Source organism: Ambystoma mexicanum, chromosome 2q (assembly GCF_040938575.1).
Source record: "Ambystoma mexicanum isolate Mex_15411 chromosome 2q, UKY_AmexF1_1, whole genome shotgun sequence".
NCBI lineage: Eukaryota > Metazoa > Chordata > Amphibia > Caudata > Ambystomatidae > Ambystoma > Ambystoma mexicanum.
In genome coordinates, this window is record NC_090924.1 from 467,697,019 (window position 1) to 467,723,165 (window position 26,147).

At 45.1% G+C, this 26,147-nt stretch overlaps 1 protein-coding gene across 1 annotated transcript in view; it reads right to left on the reverse strand.

The window, feature by feature from the left end:
- Nucleotides 1-26,147, reverse strand: part of SDK1 (sidekick cell adhesion molecule 1) — a 2,988,580-nt gene that overhangs the window by 2,196,037 nt on the left and 766,396 nt on the right. Inside the window, exon 2 of the mRNA XM_069647588.1 lies at nucleotides 277-436. Within this exon, the coding sequence (XP_069503689.1) occupies nucleotides 277-436 (160 nt within the window). The remainder of the gene's footprint in view (nucleotides 1-276; nucleotides 437-26,147) is intronic.

A 26,147-nucleotide genomic window follows, 5' to 3' on the forward strand; every position in this document is an offset into this window, starting at 1 on the left:
TTTCCCCAGCCATGTTCTCCCCCCTGTGATAGTAAAGCACTATGTTGCTTCCCCAAGCTAGGTCCACACTCAATAATTACTTACTAATCACAATAAAATAAAGGTTTTCTGAAAATCTATGCAAAGTAATTGATACAAGCATATGTTTGCAAGGTATGTGGTTTCATCAATCTCAAACATCTCCCGCAGCCTTCCAAGGGAGGGTCTCACAAAGCATGGGCACAAAACGAGCACCATCAATTCACAGGAAACAGTGAAATAAAAAAACAAGCTTACTTGTACTCATTGGAGTAAGCTGTGATCTCTGTGTTATTGCGCAGCCACTTAAATTCCAGGGGCCAGCTTCCCTCAGCGAGGCAGGTGAGAACCAGGCGGTTTCCTTCGAGGTGGATCTGAGGCAAACCCGGCTCAGTCTTGAAATATGGGGCAACATCATCTGAAAGAAAGGATGGTGAGTGCATCATTAGGCAAGTAAAGAAAAGGAGAGGAGAATGACAACAACCTAAACAAAGTAATTTCATAGACTTCTAGCTGGTCCCTTAATACCAGGGAGACTAGAAAAGGAACTGAAAGTATGAAACCATATGGAGAGCATCTAATGATCTATTTACTTGACCGCTCCCGTGATCACTTCCCGTCTATCGCCCATTATTAGCCGCGTCCTCTGTGCGCGCCAGTCTCTGTTTTTTTTTTGGTTTTTTGTTGATGGTGCCTTCAACTAGCCGAGGAGGGCCTAAATTTCACAGCCGTGTTGGCCTTATTTGGCAGGTTTAATTTTTTATGCAACAGTGCTTGTGTGACTTCATTATTCTTTCTCATCTCCAAGACCCTTGGATGTTGTCGCCACGACAGAGTGGGTTGTGGGATACAGACGGGTTATACACACTTTTTTTTCTTTTGTATTTTTTAATAATATCTGTAGTTGTGACCCTCCACCTGTCAGATTGCCTCAGGAAAAGACATTCTACTGCTTCTGTTTATGGTTTTGTTAAATGAAACATGATTTGGAAAAGAAACTGAAAGGTGCATCATTGCAGAAAGTATCCACACAGGGCTGGAAATGAGAGCGGGTCTGGGTGGAAGTAAAACTTTTCAAACAGATACAGAGGGTAGAGGAGGTGACAAAAAGATGGGCAGCATGGCAGAAGGGAACAGGTAGGGGCTTAAAATCACAGATGGGAGAGATTTGTAGTGAAAAGAATGGGCACTCCCCGAGGGGGGTGGCGGGAGCTATTGAAATAATTGTTATTTTCAGTGATATCTCTGCTAGGTACACGTCCCCTTTTTTGCAGAGCAAAATATTGTAGGTCACAATAAGGACACTGGATGCGTAGGTACGGATGGAAGGAGTGGATGTGGATTTCAAAGAACAGGAGGGGAAGGGAGAGCAGACTGAACATGATGAAGAGGCTATAGTGTGCCTATGTTTAGATGTCAGATTGTGATGCTCACACTGCAAACTGAATCATGACTAGGTGCAGAGGGTGAGGCTGGAGCGCAAGGCAGGGACATAGTAAGCTGGAATTCTTTGGTATAGAGGATAGGTACCCTACCCCCACAAAGAGAAGCACAATGTCACTCTTCGCAACTGATGATATATTTAGATGAGATAAGATGATTTGAACAAGAACACAGGATGTAGTTGAAAGGGAAAACTAGGATTAGAACTCATGTCTGTGGGTTATTTCAATAACGTGACGCGGTCAGTGAACATGAAATGAAGATTTTTCACTTACCACTTCATACCTCAATCGTATGTTTATAATTACCCAATATACCACGTTAAGCAACCTGATAACGAAGAAGGGTTGAGTTGCTAGTGGCGGGAACCAGACCTGTGACTGCAGGTTCTGTGGGATCTCAGAAGCAAGTGTTTAGCATGGCGAAGCTGTCTTATGACGTTATTGGCGTTTTGTAAGCCTGGGTAAACTTCTCAAAAGTAATGCGCCCTTCCACACAGCCTCTGACAAATATGCTACTGTGATTTGGATAGGTTTGCAAGTTTCTGTGAATTTTTCTTAATGGCTGTATCAGCCAAAATCGCTTTAAGAACCATACATCTCCAGGGAAGTTTGGGCAAGTTTGGGCTGGTTCTTGGGAAAAACACATACAAAATAACTTTAAAGGCTTCAAGAAGAGCAAGAGAAAGGTTAGGTGAAACTGGTGTGTAGTGAGGCTGTATTTGGAGGTTATCAAGAGGAAATGCACATCTGTATATATATTATTAAAGTAGGACAGCACATTAAACTGAGATATCTTGGTATATTAATGCACCTACTTTAGAGACCCGTGTGTAACCTGCAGGTTCCAAGCTTAAATCCGGGTAAGAAGAACTCAACCTTTCATTCTTCTGAGGTTGATCAAGTTAGTAAATTTGAAGTGGGGAATGGTAAGATTGCCTGTCAGGCCAGCAGTCAGTCACATGTCAGGCATGCCTGGATTTGCTTTTCATGATTCTGAGGATGACACATTAAGTATTACCGAGGCTTATAATATTACTATTTAGGGAATTCATTACAGACTTGGACATGAGAAAAAACGATGTAGTCATAGTGTCAGCCATGCACTAAAGTTGTATGAAGTTTCATCCTGCTGGGTTTCCTTCCATGGGCACTACCGAGCATATTTATTTAATAATAGGGAGAGTCCATGATTGCAGATCAATGATCAATAAAAGAAAGGTCAGTAGGGCTGAGGCAGAGTCAATCACGTGTGCACCATTCATTATGTAGACTCTGACACTCCTTAAAAGAATACCATTTTGTCAGGCAGGATTGCAATGTTTAAAACAGTGCACATGGGAATAGCACATAACATATCTACAGCAAGAGGCCTCTGAGCAAAACCTCCACGGGTGTAGGTGAACTGATGCACTCATGCACCTCATCACTTGCGCACAAAAAAAAGATGCGCCCTGTACACAAAGTTCCTTTGAATGTGTGCATCACAGGCGCCTTCAGATTCCCTTTTTCATTCCCTTTGCACTTTAGCACAAATAAGGGGTGTTTCCTTGCTTATCCCAAATTCACAAACAGGATTCACAATAAAATAGGCCAAAAACAAATATGGAGCAGGCATAGTGGAAGTGCAATGCACGACGGGTAATTTCTCTTCCATTCATGTATTTTTCTTTTAAAGTGTGAAACAGCAGCGGCATGAACTATTCCTGTCCCATTTAGCGACTATCCCTCAAACAGGGATAGATTTTATTTCTCCATTTGCTGTATACATTTCACAATGACAGGCCCTTTAAGCACCTGTCATGATTAAATGTGCTGCCAGCATCCAAGTGGATGCATGGAGTGACATACATCGTCTCAACACTAATTTATACATGGGGATAGAAATGCTAAGGTCACCACTTTGTGAATAAGGTGACCTGTGCATTTTTCAAAATAAGCAAAAATATTAATCTCCCTGCCATGCTTGATTTGAATTCGTTTTTTTCTGAATTTGTCACTGAGTGTTTTCTTATTAAAGATTACAATTATTGTCAGCTGCAAAAAGTTAATTTGTTTTCTATATCAAAGAAAAGGCCAGGTGCAAGCCATTATTCATTTAGACACGTTGCTTTCTTTGAGCATCCTAGGCAGGAAAGCATCTGACCTCTTCAACCCAATGTTTACACCAACACTCCATCAGCATGAAATTGCATGAGCTTTTAACACAAATTAAGCTCTTAAAGCTCTTAAAGGTTCACCCAAACCCGAATCACTTGAAGATAGAGAGAATTTGGGTGATTTGGGATTCAGCCAAAGTTTGTTTGCCTAGGTTTAACCTTTTGGTTGGAACCATGAAGCTAACACTTGGGAGCTTGCAAGTGGAAATCTGCATGCCTTCAGCTTATGTCATCTCGGGTGGAGACTGTGGGTGTCGGCCTGTGGCAATAGACGGCGTGCACGCTTTTAATCATGGTGGATGCTTTTTATCTGCAGAGAAGTAATGTAGATGTACTAGCTTGGTGCCAGCATTTCAGGTAATGACGATACACAGTCTAAGGTTTTTTTGTTGATTCACAGAAAAAGGTGGGAAAATGTGCATCATGGGGTTTCTACCATCCTTCTTTCCTCAACATATGGGAATCTGTGAGCTTGTCCCAATGAAACCCTGTACACGGCTACAGGAATAAAACAGGTATCAGGGGTCCACCTTTCCTATAAGCTGGCAACCTCCAATTGTACAATCTATGGTGAAATAGCATGATACCGAGGAGGGTGGTGGGGCTTGCCAATCATGGCCGTGTATTTACACTGCAAATTGTTTTTTTCAGGTGCTTTTGACAAACCGTAACTTTGAAGTTGTTTTGGCATGGGGCTGGATTTAAACCTGTGCCCGCACTGCAGTGGCTACAGAAGGGCGGACGACTCGGTGCATTGAAAGGTAGTCACAGAGTGTTTTCGAAGGAGTTTTGCCATTATAAAACGCTTCTGTGAATTAGGCCCATAGTTGCAAGAGTAATAGTGTAGGTCCTCATAACTGACCTCTTCTTCCTCAGACATTCATGATAAGTAATTGCGCACTGGTTTATGATTGCTTGTTTCCTTGGAGGATTTCAATAAATGGTAATGTGCCGGCATCTGAAATTGTTTTAAACAGGACACAGAACAATATAATGTTATTGGCAAAATCACATGCACATGAAAAAGGTGTTTTTTATTCATTTGGCACAGGTTTTGTTTGACAATGGGCCTCATTACGAGGTGGGCGGTAAGGGATTACCGGCACCGGTAAAGACACAGGTGCGGGTAATCCCTTACCACCCTATTCCGAGGTCCCTTAGCGGGTCCCTTCCTCAACGCTTGGTTTTAACAGGCATTATGGAAGGGACCCGTTAAGGGACTTCAGAGCTAATAGCAGGCATGTTATTAGCTCCATCCCCATTTTCATTGAGCCCTATGGGGGCTCGAATGGGAATGGGGAATGGTTCCCGGAATGGGGATTTACCGGGTCCTCCAAGGTCAGAATGACTCGGCTAAGTCCCTATTCCGGGAACACGGACCCGGAATGCGGTAAGGGGGTAGCCATGGTGCTAATAGCGCCATGGCTACCTCATACCTCGTAATTAGACCCAATGAGTCATTTCTCTTGCAAAGCACTATAATGCTCTTAGTAGAACACTTTTTGTATATTATTTGAGAGCACTATCGACCCAATTCAGCAAGGATGTATCGCACTGATGCAACATAGGGAACACACATGTGACGCATACATTTACATTTGTTTTCACATTGAAAGGCGCACATATGCACACCACCATACATGCCAACATTATCCTTTCCATTCAGGAGACGTTAACACAGTCCTGGTTTTACCTTTGCATTGTGGAACTTTTAGTCTAGGCTTTCCCCATTATAAATCCAGGAGTACAAGTTCCAGAATACAAAGTTAAAATCAGCAAAGCAGTAGCATCTCCCAAATTGAATGGATACTGTTGGCATGCATGCACCACACTAGTCCATACACAAATTGACCCAATCACCCACTAATTTAGTCTGCCATGTTTGACATTGAAAATATACCAAAGGGGATCTTTAAAGGCATTTAAAATAATACTCTGATAGACCAAATGAACATGTACCCCAGCAGTGGGGCTGAGTACGGGGGTTATCCGGGCGCTGAGCACCCCCCAGGAAAAACCATCTGTGCTAAATGTACCTATACTTGCAATGGACCTTCCTAAAAATCTTTCCATTGTCACCCCACTGGGAAAATCAAAAGTCAGCTCTCCTGAACCCCAGGTTTTCAACCCCAACTGCAACTCTGCCAGCAGTATCCAGATTATCGAACGTTTACACCATTGCTAAAAATGAAGTGCATGCACTTAGCACCAGTTTTGCTGCTTCTGTAACTTGGAATGATTCGAACAGATTTTGCAGCTAGTCATACTACATGAAGAATTTTGCATTGGACCAAAAACGAAGCAAGCTGATTAGTTTACTATATTTACTATGTTTGCTTCATGCATACGATGAAACAGGATTGGCCTCCAACGTCCATCTCCCACATTGGAAAAGTGAAACAACAATTCTTCATGTTTGTTCCTTATCGAATACATTGAACGAAATGAAAAGTCAGTCAACTGGTTCAAAATGTTGTGTAATAGGGTCTTGGCTAAATTTTGAGCAATCTCTATTTTCTGTGTTCCCTATCAAGCTTTCAGAACATAACAGGCAAAACCATTGCTAACATTGTTGAGTAATAGGAATTGTTTGAAACCCTGTTAGTTACATTCCGCATTATATAAGCCGCAAAACGGATGCGAAGAGCATTTTCTCCATTTGTACTACTGGCGCAAACGCTGGAACATTTGACTTCAGGCGGAGTTACCAGTACTAGATCAGGCTAGACCAATTTTGGTGGTTCTGTTAAATATGACACTGACACTTCAGATACAAATAATATGTCTTTGTTATTACCTACAATAAGTTAACTTGCAAAGTATCCATTTCGGTTGAAGAGGGCGGATAGCCATGAGGACAACTCTAAAGTAGGCAAGAGGGCGACAATATGTTTTTCATCCCCCAAAGCCTCCCCTCCCCCCGAGCCCTATGCACCAATGTATACTTCCCCCACCCATTTTTTCCTGCCGCACCCTATTCTGCACACTTCTCTTGCTCTCCTCATGTGCACTATTCCCTTTAAACGAACATCACTTTGCACATAATTAGTACCCAGCGGTGGGGCGTGGCAGTCTCTCAGCCAATGAGGAGGCTCAGAATGGGGCCATTACCAGTGGTAATCCCCCGCCCGAGTAGCCTCACGGCTGGAAGCTGCCATCTTCCCCCACCGGGGAATAAGGTAGGTGGCATCCCACTTTCCCTCTCCTCCCCCTCCTCCCCATCCACAGAATTCCTTCCCCACTCCAATCCCCACATACCTTCGTTGAAGTCCATTTCCGGAGTGGACGCCATGGGAACACTTCTGTCCCCAGCGCGTCCGCTCCCGATCTGCAACAGGCTGTCATGGAAAGGAAGACTACAAGTACTACAAAAGGACTACAAGTAGTCCCTTCTTCCTTTCCATGGTGGCCATTTTTTTTGTTTACTTTTATTAAAGGGCACCATGGAAAGATGTAGTCCCTTCTCCCGTTTCCATGGCAGCCATTTTTTTAAAAAACTTTTTTCTATTTTTTTCAGTGGCTGCCATGGAAAGGGAAAACTGAGTTTGTTTTCCCTTCCCCCGCAGCCATTTATGTTTTTTTTCTGTTCCGAAATGCCAGAGCACTTCAGATCAGAAAAAATAAAACTTTTAGTACCCCGTTCTTATGGGCCTGGATACTAATAGCAATAGGCCCCTCGGAGGGGCGGCATTGCCACTTCAGGTTGTGCCCCAGGGCTTTTGTTAAGGCCCAAGCGAAAATATGTGCCCCGCGGCATTACCTGAAGTGGTAATGCCCCCCCTGCTTGGGGAACCCACAACACAGTCTCTTATGTCCTTTTGCTCCTGAAACGACTCTTTCCGATTCAAGCATAGTTGTGTTATCACCTTCTGCTGTGACTTGTTTGTGTATGCTTCAGAACAGAATCTGGTTCACATTTCTCAATGTATTGGCCGTTTAGCACTAGTTGTGGTTCTAGCAATAGCTCTGCTTGCCTCCTGTTTCTTCTATACTCTCCTTCTTATGCCCCTGGTTGTCTTATGTCCTTGTGTTTGTGATTTCCTCCCTTTCCAGCGACGCGTCTTCTGTGACATGTAGTTTTTTCAGTCCATGGAAGTTTTCCCAAAGGAGCCAGTAGGCCTGGAACATGCTTTCCAGCCAATGCACATAGACATCCCCCTAGGCCTCTTTTCCCCTGGAGCTGCTGGGCGGACTCTTAAAGCAATACAGAAAATTGCAGTAATGCTAGCACACCTTGTACATGTAATTGCAAGGGTAGAAATAGGTAGATCCCAATGTGAAAGGATTTAACTATGTTTAGGGTGCACGGGAGAAATATGCAACTTTGGCATGACAAGACGCTCTCTATAATGGAAACAAATTAAGTGTCCACCACATATGGACACTCCCGTCCCATGCACACCTATATATACTGAAGAAGTTATATGACTTGTATAAATTAATACCCAATTATTATTTCAAAGAATGCACTTAAATGCGCATTCGTTATGTGTATAATGGTTAGTTTACTAAAGATGCGTCCCTTCCAAATTCATTGATACATCATGTTGTTGGTGCCTGACCATATATATTTACAGTTCAATGTATAATTCAATAGTGGCAATAATCAAAAACATATATTCTAAATAAAGAGCTCTACGCGTTTCGAGAATTCCATTTCTTCTTCAGGACTCTTAAAGCAAACAGCATCAAAAGGGTTTTGTAGTTCATCTGGAAGTCGCACGGGTAAGTCCCACTCACCAGTAAACTATAATTCCTTACAGGGTCTTTTGTCTGATAGGCTCTTCATTCACTATTCCTTGCATCTGCCAATACAGAGTTCTGTGATTTATATTTTTGCTTCCCTTCATTCTTTCAGCCTTTAGGCTACATTCCAGATGCCATCAAGTCACCATGGAATAATTGCCTCATCTTTCTTGTGCAGTCGTATATTCCACTGTGGTTCTCATCTCAGTGCAAATTGCAAGCACCATCTTGCACTGCACCTTCCTGCCCACTACCTTACTGCACCCTCTCCGGTGGTGAACCTAGTGAGGAGGTGATAAACAATCTCCCTTGAATTCCCATGTTTACGTGGGCCGGGGCCAGCCGGAGCCAAGCCCCGGCAGTATCTGAGATAGGCCCCTGGCCCTGGCAGTCTCTGAAATGGGCTCCCGAGCCGGAGCCCTGACGTGGCTCACCCCGACTAACCCCAGCCACGCCGACCTCTCAGGCAGCCGTTTAGCCGAGCCCTGCACGGTTACACGGCTGCCTGCAGGTGTCAGTATTTCGGATTAGAAAAAAAAAGGGAACCTTTTTTAAATGCTGACACCTGAAATCAGCCGTGTAACCAAGCAGCGATTCAGCTAAACCTGCTGTGTGACGTCTCTTTATTTCGAAACAGGAGGAGGGCTGTGTTGTCCAGCCTCTATTTTGTTTCTGAACAAACATGCAGCAGGAAGCCCATTAACTGTGCTTGGTTAAAGGGCTTCCACTGCGTATTAGCTTTTTACTCAGAAACAAAAGGAGGCTGGTCAACGCAGCCTTCCTACTGTTTCGGAATAAAGAGACATCAGGCAGCACGTTGCATTCAAGGAGCGGTCTGGTTAAAGAGTTGCCTGGTAGGGTCAGCAACCTCTGCAGGAAATTCCTTAACCACGGCTGCTTAAATGCAAGAGCTTGGGGGGGTGGCCCTCTTGTTGGGGTGTGTGGCCAAAGCACTCGTACTTAGGCGACACCCCCAAATGAGAGACCCCTCTCAATTTACCACCCCACTTAAAGCACTGTCCATAAGGGAGCACGTTTACACACAAACCCTCTGTGAAACCGGGCGAAAACAATGTCATGTTCAAATACAGTGTAAACCCAAGGGGTTGCGGGTCATCATTTACATTCTGAGGGGCAGAGATAATAATAATACAGATTGATGGCATGTAAGTGTAGGCAATTCCAACTTAATGTCAGCGACCAAGCCTTATAAACCTGAAGATTTTCAAGTTTCACCCCAAGATCAATGAAAATCGCTGTTGAGTCTAAAGAAAAGACAGAGGTGATCACTTCAGTGTCAAACAATGATAAGATGATCCACTAACTACGTGTGTGTGGGTGATGGACATGGCACATTGGACGTGGGTTTGTCTTGGAGGTTGGGAGAGAATGTGGAGTGTTTTGTTTGATGATGTGCACTAAATAACCTGTGCTAAGCCTGAAAGTTAAAGACAATGCCACTTACTGCTCCACGATTGGGGGTGCCAAAAATGTACCACTTTCTAACCCAACACACATTCTACAAGCAAAGGCATGATAACGAAATGATGTAAATGGAGCAGGACGCACGAAAAATATGCTTTCGATCCCGCAGCGCAACATCATATAACCCATAGAACTGTTGCCCTTTTGGCAACAATGGGGAAAAGGGAGATCCACTAATCCAGAGGTCTGAAACCTGCGACTCGCCATATGTGTTGCACTACAAATCCTGTGGTCCCTCACCATTGGCTATGCTGCAAGGCTGATGAAAGTTATAGTCCAAAACATCGGGAAAATGAAACCTTGCAGACCCCTGTGTGGTGATCTTCTAAAGGTGCGTGCCTATACTTAGCAGAATGTAGAATGCTTACTTTAGAAATTAAAGTTACTCACCGTAGTGACTAGAGTACTCATAGTCCATAGAACATTCAAGGTGTGTCCAGTAGAGTGTGTCAGACCAGAGGGTAGAATGGAAAGGAAGAGAGAGTTGCATATGTTGTGGTAGAGCCCAGAGGTGGGGTTAAATGCATGCAAGTGGATGTTGAGATCTCAAGGTGGTGGCAAGGAGAGAAGACGAGAGGTCAGCCCATTCTGAGAGAAAGAGGGTGACCTGGCCAGGTGGGTGGCCTGTCACTGGCGTAATGGAGGCCCCGCAACACATGTTCTGAGAGGGGGGCCCCCTTGGACTAAAAAGAAAATATATATTTTTTCAGCGTAAAGGGTGCACATGTATAGGTGGCTACCTGTGTGAGTGTATGGTGAAAGAGTGCACACTTAAATGTATATGTGGCTGCCTGTGTGAGTGTATGGTGAAAAGGTACACACTTAAATGTATGGGTGGCTGCCTCGGTGCGCCTGTATGGTGAAGGGTGCACACTTAAATGTATGGATGGCTGCCTGGGTGTGCGTGTGTATGTTGAATGCTGTGTGCTTGTGTTCGAGGGCGCAACAAAACCTACATTTCAGGGGCAGGGGGTGCTAGTCCTTCAAATGTTGGGTGAGGTGCTAACTTCACGGGCAGTGGGGGAGAGGCAAATGTATTTGTGTGGGGCATCCAACTTCTTTATGCATTCTAATGAGACTAATCTAGTGCAGCTTCAATGTTACAAGCGGTTAACTCTCTCCTTTAAGTCTGAAAGCACCCACTTATGGACTGCTGTGAGAATAAACGGCCCCTGTCCCCTCTCTACCCTTCCAATCACTTCCCTGGCATGCAAGTACTAAAACCCCATCAAGATTTCAGTTGCCTAAAGAATTATGCATTTGAATGAAGGTACTAACAGCGAAATGCTTTACGTTAGTAATTGCTGGGCCTTTGTGAACAGCAAAACCCAGGTGCCGGTTAACATGTGTGTCCCGTTCTGAATGGCAACGGATCTGTAGGTCCGTCAGGTCGAGTCAGCATAGCAAAAAATGTCAAGGGGATCTGGGGGGGGCGGCTGAAGCTCAGTCAGCTCTAAGGTGTTGGGTCACTACTTGTGTTTAATCCCTTGGTTACTTATTGGTAATCTTCATTACTCATAGCCCTATTCTTCCTCGTCCCAGTACTTATGTATGAGGCACTTTGACTCATACACAAGTACTGGGATGAGGTAGAGGGACATAGAGGTAATGCCTGGCTTAGTTACCTGTAATCTTCATTACTCCTAGTCCCACTCTTCCTCGTCACAGTATTTACCTATTAGGCAAGGAGCCACATGCGTAAGCAATGGGACGAGAAAAGGGGACATGGAGATAATTCTGGTCTGAGAAGATGATTTTGGGGTTTGGGGCAGGGGGTGTGAGGGAGAGGGGATGTGTAGCGGGGTGGGGTGGGATGGGTTTTGTGCAATAAATCGTAATGTCATCCATGTCCAGACTAAGCAGGCTTGTTATGTGGTATTGGTGTCTAGAGAGGCATGTTGGTGCAGTCAGTCTAGTGATTTCTTAGTTTGTCTTGAATTCTTTTTAACTGGGCATCTTTGATAAAGCAGTCCTGCTAAGTGTAATTACCTGGCTAGACTGGCATTTGGGTGCTGCCAGTCTAGCCATTTCTTACTGTAGCATTGTGTACTTTTCTGTGCATCTTTTATAAAATAACCATAAGTGTTATTGCTTCGACTGGCATTTTGGTGCAACCAGTCTAGGTATGTTTAAATGTGGCCTGGCATGCTTTACTGTAATATGTTATTGCATGTCTAGACTGGTCTACATTGTGCAGCCAGTTGGACATGTTTTCATTGCGGCATGGCATTTTTAATAGCAAGGCATTAGATTAATTAAAGCATTAATGTTCCTGTGCACTGTTGGTAACTTGCATGTATTCGATTTTTAGATTGGTGTTACCCTACAAAACAATTGAAAACGATCTGGCTTTTTAGACAATTTTTCTCTGAAAGTGTGCTGCATAATGCATTAAAACATATATTTATATCTTTCTTTTAGTGCACTGTGTGGCGTACCCCTGCAGCAGCACGTTCGTGGGTACTGCACAAGCGTGGTCATCTTGGCCGGGCCAGAGTGTGGCGCGACCCGTGATTTGTTGCCGAGTTGAGGGGCCCCTCAGAACGGCTAGTAGGGGGGCCCCCAAATTTTGGGTTACACCACTGTGGCCTGTAGATGGTGGTCACAGTCAGGGAAAGGCTAGGAGAGATAGAGAGCCTGCAGACCAGGCATTCAAAGGAGGAATAGGCCTGCTTAGAAATGACAACAGCAGGAACCCACTCAGGAAAGATCAGGGCCACTCTACCTCCAGGCCGGTTAGTTTTGGGCTTGGGGAGGATCTTGTAGCCCTCAGGGAGGAGAGTGTCAAAACTTGTGGCACAGCTGGCCGTGAACCATGTCTCTGTGAGAGCGAGAACATCCAGGTCACGGTCTTCCAGGAGGTGGCAGATGTCAGAGGAGTGTTTGACAGCAGAGCGAGAGTTGAGAGTAGCTATGTGGAACAAGAGAGTAGCTACGTGGAACAGGTTGCCACATTTGAAAGACTTTGTGCAACACCTTTAAATCTGCCCGAAACAAACATTGCCTTCCACTTGAAATCTCCAACAGCAATGACGTCCCACCATTGATCAAGTCACGAAATGCGCTTCCAATAACACCTAATAAACTGTTATTGTAGCATTGTACCCCATCCCTGTACAAACTGCTGAAATAAAATAAAAATATTTCAGGCATGGCACCACGGTGGCATTTTAGTAACATGTATCTAGGCAGGGCGCTTTTTTCTTCTCTCCACATTAACTGTACCCCATGGGCTTCCATGGCCCGCCGCCATCTCTTCAAGCTCCAGGTTGAACGTTCCTGTTGCTCGACTTTGAAAACCTGGCAAAACTTGCCACAGAGGCATGGAAGTGCCACACGAGCTTGCCCCTGACGGGCATAATTGAAGGGATTGAATCCATGAAGAGACGCACACACTTTGCGTTATTGTGGCAACTTAATTAGTCATTTCAACCACACTCACAGCTCCACTATGCAAGAGCTGAATAGACGCCCCTTCTTTAGGGACGATCTTAAGCTCTCTGCGAGTTTTGCGCTGCCTTGTCGCCTCCCCCAATTCTCACTTACATATGACACTTTTATTGAACTAAAAATAGTAAAATATAAAAAATATCTACACTCCTGTTCACCGTACATCACCGATGTCAGCAAATCATAGAGCAAAGCTTCACCCATCCCCGCAGAGAGGTGTTTTCTCTGCATGTGTAAATTCACACATTATCAGGGTCTACTCATGGCATTCCCAATGTATGCGTAACCTAAGAAGATCGTCTGATCGCTAGGTGCTGTGCACTCGAAACTCTTCCTGTCTACATTCATCATAAGCAAAATACGTTATCGTTAGCACGCTCATTTGCTTAAAAAGAACATTATACTCAGGGCGCCATTCATGGAATATTTTCCTGGTTGAATGTGACTTTGCACTGCTGAAAAGTGACTTTGCACTGCTGACACAAACCCTGATTCATCGAATGGAACCGTGCGTAGTGTATTTTTGCAGCGCAAAGTCAGTGCATAGTCATTTTTGCAGTGCAAAATGACTTTTGCCTGGACTTTGCACTGCAAACATTCACTTTGCACTGATTCCCAGTCCGCAAAAAGGCCTGCAGAAATGACCAGGGGAGTTTTTCTCTGACCAGCAGTCCTAGCCAACCCTGCCCGGCACACTGCCATTATAAGGATCTTTTTTTTTGTTAAATAATTCATGCTTTATGTGTCATCGTAAAAATATAGACTAACATTTAACATGTGATTTTGATGCATTGACAGAACTACCCACAGAACAACAAGAACAAAAAAGCGATACAAAATTTGGAAATGGTCCATCTTCGCCCCACCATGCAACCGATGGAAAGGTTCCGGGTAGGAAATAGTATCTATAATAATGCATTGAATGGCACAAGCATTATGCGGTAGACTAACCTTCCAGCATTATGCGGTAGACTAACCTTCCCGCCATTATCCCCACATTGCACTTGAAGCAGAGAGCTAGCTCTTTCTGTCTTCAAGAGCTAAGAACAGGACCAAAACGTCCCCAAATTCAGACATGGGCCTCATTCTAAGTCTGTTGGTAGCCGTGCCGGTAAAACCGGCAGGCTGCCGCCGGACTTGCACATTTTTCCAGCACCTGACTTCACAGAAACACTGGGGCATTACAACCCCGGCGGTCCGTGAAGTCAGGCGCCGGAAAATGTAAATCCCCATTCCAATATGAGTCCCATAGGACTCAATGGGAATGGGGAGCACAGAAGCACCGGCACCGTGTGCAACAGTGCCGGTGCTTCTGTGTAAGTCTGCGGGCGGGTACCGTTTCGCCCGCCAGGTTTGACCCTGGCACCCGCCCGCAGACTCGTAGTGTGCCAGTCCGGTAACAGTGCCGGTAGGCTTATACACTTATAATGAGGCCCATTGTGTCCTTCAGCCCTCACATTACCCTCCCAAAGGATACCTGCTCTGTAATTTCATTGACTTAGACCTCTAGACGGGCAGCATTTTTTGACTTGCTGGTCCTCGCTGTTCCTTGCTGGTCCTCACTATTGATATCTTGGTCACATTCAACTCCAGACAGCCCATTTCCCCAGAGAAGAGGTCACAGAAACCTTCACAATTCCAAACTCGAATAGTCAAATACTCTCCAACTAGGGTGACACGATATTAACCTGAACAAGAACAGAAGGTCCAATAAGGGTCTGCGCGCCATATCAATCGACCCATAAAAGGGGCGACCCGTCTCCTCCTTCGCTCTGGAGTCTCCAGTGGCTCCCAGATATATCACCGTCAAATGAATCGTGCGCTGGTGTCCCGCGATATGTCTACAACAATTTAATCACATACACTCGCTATTAGCGTCACACTAAAATCCCTGACAATCAGGAGTACATTAGAGAACTAGGAAAATTAGAGGAGGTCTTATGGCGAGCAATAAAGTCCATCCGCCTGCTGGGCCATGTTGTACGAACCAAGCAGGAGGCAGGCGGGAGCAATGGCGGTCAGCCAGCACATGTCCAGCAAACTCAACCTTCTAACTTTCAAATACGCGTGCTGATGGGCCAAATCCTTCTGATTACATTGATGTATTTTATGATATGATTAATACCCAGAGGTTTCTAAGCAGGGACCTGGGGATCGAACCTGTGTTTTTCCATGTCGTCTTGCTTCCAAGGCGAGCACGTTGCCCCTGATCTATCCTCCCGAGACAGGGATGTTTTTCGGATTTGTCAAGCAGTGCATGCTGTCTTAGGACTGACTCAGGGCACCGAGTGTGGGGGATAAAAAGAAGACAGCCTATCAGTTTAATGACATATCATCACATCGTTATCAAGCACTTCATGCCAGATTCCTCAGGCTTTTAAGTGCTCTAATAACAGGTGTTACTACCCAATGTAATGGTACTCAATTTGTAGACCTCAGAAGGATAAAGGGCTTTGTTGTCCCCGCCTCGATTGAAAATTGCGAGGTACACTCTGACATATGTCTGAAGCAAGCGCTTAGCTCTTGAACTATCACCCAGTCAATAGGAAAGTCCGAGACATTCTGAAAATTGGCAGCTATTACTGTCTGCTGGCCTTACGGATGAGATGATCTTCTCATTGGAGTCGTTTCGATATTGAAGCCTTTGCGTGAAAAGTGGCACGGGTAGGCAACATTAGTTTGTTGTAATGTATTGCTCACATCAGAAGCACCCACTCGTGGTGTCTTTAATCCAATAATACTTGGAAGGAGACTTGTGGCCTCATTTCAAGTCTGGAGTTAATGGTAAAAAAAAGGTGGTATTTCCAAATGCCTCCAGATTTACCACTCCGCCTCATTATGAATTATGCAACCAATAGGCAAAACAACATGAGTTTGGGTATTACTGCCGCTCACATTGACGGTAATGGGCTTGACGGTATCACTGCTTCCATTGATACTATCATATCCCAATGAAGTCTTATTGGGCTGTGAGAATGGCGAGAAACAATCACCCATCATTAAGCAGTAACTGGAGGTAACAACAATTTAGTTTGGCCATGTTAGCACTGCTAATACCACTGAAAGTGCATGTAACGAGCACGCTGGAATCTGTGACTGAACACTGGGGTGATGGCCCAATAAGCACACATACTGTGGTAATACCTGCTACCCGAGTCTACCTTAAAGTTGATAGCAGATTCAGTGCAGTAAGGCAACTGCTACTGGCAACGATTAAGTTCACAGTGAATGTGCTGTGGGCCTGTAACATATGTCCCACTTTTGGGTGACCTTTGGAAGGACTTTGCATAATGATATCAGGCCTTTATCATGTGCAATGAACAGCGCACCTGAAACGATCACGAAACTGCCTGAGGTTGCCTCTTGGTTCTGTCAACCTTGCCCACTGCCTCCATCACCTACAAAGCAGTCTCAATGAAAACACTGCTCTGCAGGCCAGCACACCACCAGAAGCCCCAGCACAGCCAGGCTGGAAACAAAGTACTGCAGGAGGGAAAAACAGGAAAGATGCCTGTTCCTGCTATTCACCTTGCCTTTGTTAGAAGTTACCAACATAGATAAGAGTGGCTCCCTCTCCCACTGCACCTACACATCCCAGCTCCTCTGCTACCGCTGCACCCCACTGTTCAGCCCCTGGGTGTATCCCTTTAGCACTCAGTTTCTTCCCAGATGGGTCAGGATTTTTTAAATCCCATCCATATGCACACAAGCACACACTAGTAGACACTGGTTTTTTTGCATGACCCTTTTCACCAATGACTTTCTCACTTAAGCAATCTTACACAGGCAGTGGGGTAATTACCGGGGTACAAATAATTTGTATGTTGCAAAACAGCAAGTTTAAAAATAGATGGCCGCCATGGATTGGGAGGAAGGGACTATACATAGTCCCTTTCCATGGAGGCTTTGCTGACGTCGGTGCTGTGCCGGGAACACTACTATTCCAGGAGCAGCCAATGGACATGGAGAAAGAAGGTAAGTGGTGAGAGGGTGGAGGGGTGCCTTATTGGGTTGAAAAGGTGAGGGTGTGGGGGATAGGATGCAGGGGTGCTGGATAGCAGGGCAGAGCACTTGGAAAAACCGACGAGGAAAGATGGCAGCCACCTGGCTCTGAAGAGGCTCGGAGTAGGGGGTTTAGCCCCTGAGTGGATGGCTGGATAAACTGCGTTGGTGGGGAACGCTGAGTGGATGGCTGGATAAGCTGCGTTGGTGGGGAACGCTGAGTGGATGGCTGGATAAGCTGCATTGGTGGGGAACGCTGAGTGGATGGCTGGATAAGCTGCGCTGGTGGTGACCGCTTAGTAGATGGCTGGATAAGCTGCATTGGTGGTGACCGCTGAGTGGATGGCTGGATAAGCTGCGTTGGTGTGGAATACTTAGTGGATGGCTGGATAAGCTGCATTGGTGGGGAACGCTGAGTGGATGGCTGGATAAGCTGCATTGGTGGGGAACGCTGAGTGGATGGCTGGATAAGCTGCGCTGGTGGTGACCGCTGAGTAGATGGCTGGATAAGCTGCGTTGGTGGTGAACGCTGGGTGGATGGCTGGATAAACTGCGTTGGTGGGGAATACTTAGTGGATGGCTGGATAAGCTGCGTTGGTGGGGAATGCTGAGTGGATGGCTGGATACGCTGCTTTGGTGGGGAACGCTGAGTGGATGGCTGGATAAGCTGTGTTGATGGGGAACGCTGAGTGGATGCCTGGCCTGCTGATAGCCAATCAGCGGACCAAGTCATTTTTTTTTTAAACAAAGGGGCCTTCAGCTCTTTTATGAACTGCAGCAGCATCACAGCCACACAAATGTCCGGCAGGATGATGTTGCACAAGCATAACAGGGGAAGGCCTGTTTTCTCTTTTTATTCTTTCCCCCATTTTCTGGGTTTCCAGTGTCGATCTTCGGGCTCCTTGAATTGTATTGACTGGCAGAGAACACTGACTTTCTAGCTAGGCAAGCAGGTGCTTGGGTCGAGATTGCCTTGCCAGTTTTGAAGATGATCTGTGCCAGCATCACTAGTGAATGGAATTCTCTGACCTGGGGAAGCTCACACCACCTACCTGTTAAAAGTAGCAAAGCTGCATGCTCTACAGCTTCTAGTGGTGCAAGGACTATAATCGGGACGAAGCAAAGTGCGTGTTCCCTCCATCTAGGTGATACAGTACTTATGACCTTACGGCTATCCTAAAGTACAGAGGAGGCAAGAAGGGTTTCTTTTGCCCATCAATTATATTTGGTATCAAGCTGTACTTGTAATGTTACCGAAGGCGCCACAGACATTGTTTTCACAGGCAGACATTATGAAACACTTCTAGTATGCCACAAATGCCTCGGACTGCGGCAGCAGCAAATATCACATGGCATAGACACGGCTTGAAGAAAGAAGGACATTGGTTGTTCCTTCATTTTCACCGAATTACTATTTTTAAGCCAGACAAGCCTGGGCCACCTTAGATATGAGGTGGATATACATTTATGACCCCGATGAAGGTGGCCATAAGGGTGGACGAGTGCCAAAACTAGTTGGTCTTGTGTCTATTTATTGACCTGTCTAGCCTTTATGTGTTCACAGGCAGGCTATGACTGTATGATTTGTTATGATCGGTCATTGTATGGTGGTGGCTTTTTAGGATTACATAATGCTGATTAATGTGTAATGTACTCCATATGTCTAAATAATTTATGTTCTGGAGCATGACTCCAAAATTTGAAGAATTGTGCTATTCTAATTGTACTTCTTTTTATATCGGAATCGCTACATCTTTTATATGTGTACCTTTAATAAAAGATGATGTTGTTAGCCACACCACTGTGAGCATGTCACTCATTGCCCCTTAAGAGTAAGTGCTTATATTGTGGCTAAAAAGCACACATTATATTATCATAAATCTTGAGTTACAGTTACATAAATATCTTACATTTCTTATGTTACAGTTACAGGCATATCTTAAATGTTACATACAGGATATTAGGATATATTTACAGTTATCAGTGGCATAAAGGGGATTAGAGGAAGGCATAGGGAGAGGGGAGAGGTGTCTAGGAGACCTGTCTTTCAGAGAAGAGGTGTCAGCAGTCGTTGGTTTGTAGCCAGAGTTTAACATTGGTTTTGAACACGTGAAAGGACGGAATGGCTCTAAGTGGATCCGGTATGGAGTTACATAGATTAGAAGCCAATACTGGGAAGCTTGAACCTCCAGTTCTTTTCAAATTGAAATTTGGGATTCTGATACTATTAGTTTGGGCCTTTCTAATGGGGCATTCAGAAGTATACCTAGTAAATTTCTCAGTGAGGTATGCGGGCGCTTTGTTATTAAGACAGTTGTGTGTAATGTTCAGGGTTTTAAGTTTTAAGTTTGATACAGTCATTGATGGTCAGCCAGTTAGCAGTTCTTCTTTGGTCAGATATGTGTTGTCCTTTTGGAATGCCTAGTGCTGTTCTGGGGACGTTGTGTTGCAAGGTTTGGAGTTTATGGGTGTTGTGTTTGCTGGTACCTAGATAAAGTGTGTTACAATAGTCTAGTTTCGATAGGATAAGAGCTCGTGCGATGGTGATGCAACTGTCCATAAACATTAAAACGTTTTCCTACATTCCTACACTCTGTGTCAGTCCATAACACATACAAACCCAGAGTGGGATTATAGCTGCAAGAGATGCAGATGATGAACAGAGAAGAAAGCATTCGTTTTACTGTCTGCCTTATGTCTGACTTTAAGTGTTCTATTATGAAGAAAAGATGGCCATCCTATCAAAGACCTTTGGATGTCCACGGAAAAGGTGCAAGATGACAGTCAATTCCTGCTCCCTGGGTGGAGGGCAACTGCTGCAGAACCATGATCGCACCAACCCCATCTACATAGAACGTGCCCTTAACATGAGAATCCAAGCCTGTTGATGGGTGCCCCTGGAAAATTCTGTTTACGTGTATCACACTCTAGGGACTAGGCTTGCTCATCCAAACAGGATGATCGAACCCAAAGTGGCATTCACATTCTTTTATGACCTCGCAAGGCTCCTTAGAGCATCAAGCCCTTTCCGGCCCTGCACAAGCTTCCTCAGCAGTTGCAACAAAATACCCGCCCAACCTACCGCAGGCCTTTCACTGTATTTGGCAAAGGGCCACATTACGGCATTTTTTGCTGTATTTGTAGGAGGTGATGGTGAGATAATAGTTTTAATGGGATTTTGTAGTTGTGGTGGGTGGGAATATAGAAGGGAGTATCTTGCCCCCCCACCTCCAAAAAGCTGAAAAAAGAATTGAGGTGACCACTCACCCATGCGGTGAGTGGTCACTGATCCATGCCTTATCTTGTAGCACTAAACAAAACATTTGCAATATTTTAGTGGCATGGAATGGTGGCAAGCGCCCAGGCGAGAATCTGAGCGGGAATGATAGAAACCTAGATGAAATCCGCTGAGGTGCACTGCCAAAGCTTTGACTGAAAAGTGAAAAAGGGCAGCAATGGGAAGATCCAATGAAAACATCATGCTGTGGCAAACATAGAAAAAAGTGTGCTATCCCTTCATCATTTTTATTTTCATCTGCACTTGTGTCCCGTCTGCATTATAGTGTTTACTACTGACATTATGGATGCTTTGCCGTTAGTTTTTGGGGAATAAATAGATATCTTGTTCCTGCTGCATGTTACGGAACTCTGAGATTCACGTTTCCTTTCCTAAATCGCAAAATGGTGCATTAGACAGGCATTGCAGATTAGGCACCTGTTCAGTGCATATTAATAAAGCTAAAATGCCTGCTTTTTTGATATTATAAAACAACATCTCTAATTTGGTCACATAAAAGCAATCGCATTAGGTGGCCCACATCGAGCACAAACAAATAGTCCATGAATGTAGATTTGTTTTGAAACCAGGGACCTCCCTGTAGAGAGAGAGAGAGAGCCAAATGCAAACATTGATTGTGCAGCCTGATTTTTCTAAATAGAAATAATAACACCCACTCGCCCCCAAGTTACCAGACAAATCAATTGTACCAAAAACAGGGGGGTGTCTGTAGCATACAAATTATCCCGAAATGTTCCAGGAGAGTGACAATGAAATGCATTAAGCCATCATAATCAGCGCCATCAATCAAGGCAGCGTCCAGCAGAGGAGGGATTAAAAAGGCTGGCATGAAAGGAGTAATCAACCTTCATCATCACGCTCCCTGTTCTCGATAGCCGAGTTTCCCAGGGTGACTAACCTTTCCAGTTAACAACACTCATATTTTTTTCCGAGCGCCTTTTTTTTTAATTTTACCAAAGTTGCAAACGGTTTTGTTAGCTCGGAATCTAAATTATTCGCTGCGGGATTGTACGTTTTATCGTCAAATTTCCACGAGGAAGCGAGGTAATCTGATATGTGTTGGCTTTCACTGAGAAATATGGATCTTTCATCTCTTGCTAGTTAATCTAGTCCAGCAAATTGCGTTTTCTGGCAGTTTAGTACACTTGCCAGATGCCCGGAATTAAATCTCGAAACCGGTTGAGCTCTGTCCACAGTAATAACTGTAAACCCTTTGATATACAGAGGAACAGAAAACTGAATGCATACTTTCTGGATGTCTGTCGGCCTTCCGAAGGTAAGGGTCTGAACTTTGGCACAATCAATTTAATGGATCAACAGAGCTCCACGGGACACGCTTAGGGGCTTCATGGAATTTATTAAACAAAAAACAGGCTACTTGTGCCCAGTCTGCGCATGCATGCAAAACTGTCGGTTCATGGAATCGAATGCGCGGGACGTTCCCTGGACTTGCGTGGAATTCGTGCTGGCCTGGAACACCTGTACGAGGGCCTTGCGGGAGCTGAGGGTGGGGTGACCTACGCAGGGGGCTGGGAAGGCAGCGGAACACCAGAAATGGGGAATTACTTGCAAAGAAGTGCTCGTTCCAAGGGACAGCCTGCAGGCAGTTCCTTGCACTGGCACTATTGCGCGGCATGAGATGTTTTCATGGAATCGATCGCGCAACGTCTAGGCTGGGAAATGCCCATGCAAGTCCTTCATAGGATCAGCCACCCGAAGGCTGGCATAAGTACATTTGCGTGCAGGATTTTCAGCGAGAAGGTGGGATTGCATTTCGGATTTCGGGGTGTGTGTACTCAGTCAGGATTCCGATGTAACATAAGGGTGTGCGTAAGCTGTGTAGTGGGGTGCAGGAACGTTTTACGTGGGTTCGCATACACATTTTCCGAGTTATTACCGAGTTAAGAATTTTCATACGCATGTTGTCGGAGTGCCGGATACAGTTACGGGGACCCCGCGCAGGCTCCCCAGTTGCAGGCCTGCTTACAGGGACCCCACAAACTTTTTTTTGAACAGCGCCTGTTTTCGTGCCTGAGGGAGCGTGCGAAGGTAGCTGATTTGGAAGTTTATTGCTTTGTGTGTGGGCGTTTCAGGGGCATTCCAGCTGTGACTTGCCAATACAGTTACTTTGCGCGAACTATTCCACGAAAACGCATTGTGTGCAGATTAACTCTATCGAGCAAGCTCACAAAGTGGCCTTTTTAACGCGTCGCGTGGCCCTTGTGTGATTTTTGCGCAAAATTCCATGAACCAGCCCCATAATGTTTATTTTCTGTGCCATTTAATGCTACGTAATCACCAGGAACATTTTCACAGCTGTGAAATGCCACACTCTCATCTGTTGACGGTCAGATGAATACTGCTTGATATTACTGGGAAGCACCATTTCTTCGACCAGTTGGTGTTTGCCAAACAGGCCGCAAAATGTAGGGGCACATCTTAGGTCCCACTGTCTAACTGTCACCCTAATTTAGGCCCCACCAAAAGTTAGAAATCATAAGGGACCACTGATTTGAAGTGGGCGAAGAAACTGAAAATGCTAAAACTAAGCGACCATAGATAAGCGGCAACTACTCCCAACAAAAAGTGGAAAGCACGGACACACAGGTGCCTACGTTTGGCTCAGTTGTATGGGGAGCGCAGTGCCACGGGAAAGTGTTACATTATAAGTACTGCCCAATCTCAACAGGAATTGTAAGGTAAAAATGCAAGAAGCCGGTCTTGGGGCTAAACCGGATGGTAACTGTCCGAGGCCAAGACATAGGCCAAATCGAAGCGAGGGCCTTAAAGTAAGGCCCCAGTGCTGTTATCACCTCTTTTAGTTTCCAGAATGGGTGCTTATTGCTATAGTCACCCGGGGGCGACCCTGCGTGCTGCTGAGAGCATTGTATTTTTAAGAACCAATAGGTCACGGTGAGCACGCAACCCGTTATTTCCCACAAAAACATTGCCTCACCTAACTTGGTCACAATGGAAGGTGGAGCTCCATGCGGAGCAATTGTTCCTTTTCTATGGCAGCCATAGGCGTACCGTGAGAAGAGCTGCAGCGGTGCCAGGACCACAGGTGCTCAGGTAACTGGGGTCCAGGTAGGGTCCGGAGGGCTGGGGAGAGACAATGGAAGTGGCAGGGGTGGGAAGATGGCCAGTGGGTGTGTCGAGCACTCAGGTTGCTGATTGGCTGATGAACCCACCGAGGTTGCTAATGTTTAGAGTTGACAGATTTGTACATAGCTAAAATAATACCACATTTGGGATTGTGGCTTAATATTTATTCCCTAAAGGTTCAATTAAATTTTCAATAAAAAAAAATAAAGAGACTAAAATACTCCCACTTTCAATGTTTTCGGGAGCCCTGTACATGATGACAGTGAACATCATGAGAACTGGGGCCCTCAAACGAACTGGCATTAAAAAAACCGCTGCCAAGCAGCTGTCAGGCACAGTCTCCCATGCCATGCCTTCCCCGGATTTTGTTAATCCCTGGGTTTCATCCCATCCTCCTCCGAGGCTGGCAATAAGGAGACAGCAGGGATGAGGCATGCCTGCACAAATGCTGTGCCATAGACAATACTGTGCACGTGATCTCCGAGCTGCGATAGAGGAGACTGCCATTGGAGCCAGGAAAGGCCCAGCGGGCAAAAGTGCCCTGTCCCCCCACTCTGCCACCACCAATAAAACCATTTGCTTGGCTATATTGACTAAATGCCGAGCCAGGCAGGAACTGAGAAAGTCCTGAGAAATATTATGCTAAAAGTATTTGAATAAAAGTATCGACCTTGAAATTTGAAGTTCGGGTGGTAGAATACTAAATCTATATACAACTTTTAATTGTAAAGAAAGTTGTAATGTAGAAAACAAGTCAGCCTTGCTCAGCTTCTGATGGAGCAATTTTTTTAAAATAGGCACGAATCGGCAGAGTCTACGAATGATTAATTGTATTCGTCAAACAACTGCACCTTGTGTTAATGGATGAATGGTCTTCTCCAATATTGTCCCTGTAGAAAGAATTCTCTAGGAAGAGCCAGGAAGCTGGATCGATGAGGTGCTACTTAATGATCGTACGAACGCTGCACCAGGTTGTATGGTCTCGCGCACACATGGGAAAGTAATATAACAACCCTCTGCCCCCACTGGTCCTCCTGGATCTCTGTTTCCAACTGTGGCTACGTCATCGTTGACAAAAAGTCCTACTTGAATGCCTAGGAAAATAGATGATTGGAGCTTCTGGCACCCCTTATAGTGTGCATTCAGGTACCCTTGAGGTGATAGACATTGCAGCATGTTCAGTCTAAGCTACTGGCTGTGGTTGGAAAGAAAGGAGCGTATCAGCTCCACCTTTGGAAGCTACTGGCTGTGGTTGGAAAGAAAGGAGCGTATCAGCTCCACCTTTGGAAGCTACTGGCTGTGGTTGGAAAGAAAGGAGCGTATCAGCTCCACCTTTGGAGCTGATACGCTCCTTTCTTTCCAACCACAGCCAGTAGCTTAGACTGAACATGCTGTAATGTCTATCACCTCAAGGGTACCTGAATGCACACTATTTCCCATCACCTTTCGCACAGCTTCTTGAAGCAACATGCTCTGGTGGCGGGACTAAAGCAAGTGCAGAGCCAGATATATGCATGCGCAACCAAAGCGCGCCTGTGGCTGGGAGAAGTCATATCGGGGTGCCACCACCACTGAATGACAACAACCACTGCTTCAATGCCTCAAAGAGCAAGGTGGCCCAAAACCTTTCGAGGGGACAACAGCGATAAAAGATTCTGGGCTTCACTTTCAATCCCAAATTCCTTCTCGTGCACCTCAGGTAAATGGTGTGGCTAAGAGCCTAACCCTGGCACAGAACATGCTTCAAAGGAAACTATTTCTGCTGTAGTCGGTTAACTTCTTGGAAATTACTATGTGCTTCATTATGAGTTTGGCATTGTGGCCAAAGACAGTGGTAATCCAGTGGTAACAAAGTTACCACTGCATTACCGTGCTGCCGAACTATAGGTCTAGAGGTAAGGTGGAGGAAAAACCTAGTTCCACCACCTTACTGCCAAAAACCAGCCATTTTGGCAGAATTACCGCTGGCGGCATAACTGCCGGCGGTAATTCCACCGAAATCTGGACACCATCACTGTTGACTAACATCGCAATACCACCACTTGCAATCCAGCAGTAATCCCGCCAGACCAAGTGGTGGTAATGGTAAATCCATTTGATGGTATTTCAGTGGATTTACTGCAGAGATACCACCAAACATATAATGAGGCCCTATATCCTACATTGAATAGAGGCTGGTCTAGTACAACAATGTACATATGTCTTTCAAATGCTCATAACAAAATGATGAGGAATCCATAACCACTCAATCAGAATCTATCATTATTATGAGACATTTAATAGTCAACTCCAAACCTCAGATTCTTGTCCTTTCATATACTGCATAATACTTTAGCAAGCTGGAAGAGAAGAAATCTTCATCTCACTGTGGCTTTCAAATCTGAGATGCCGATCTTCAGACGTATTGTCCCTCAGTGACTATGTCTACATGTTGAACACCGC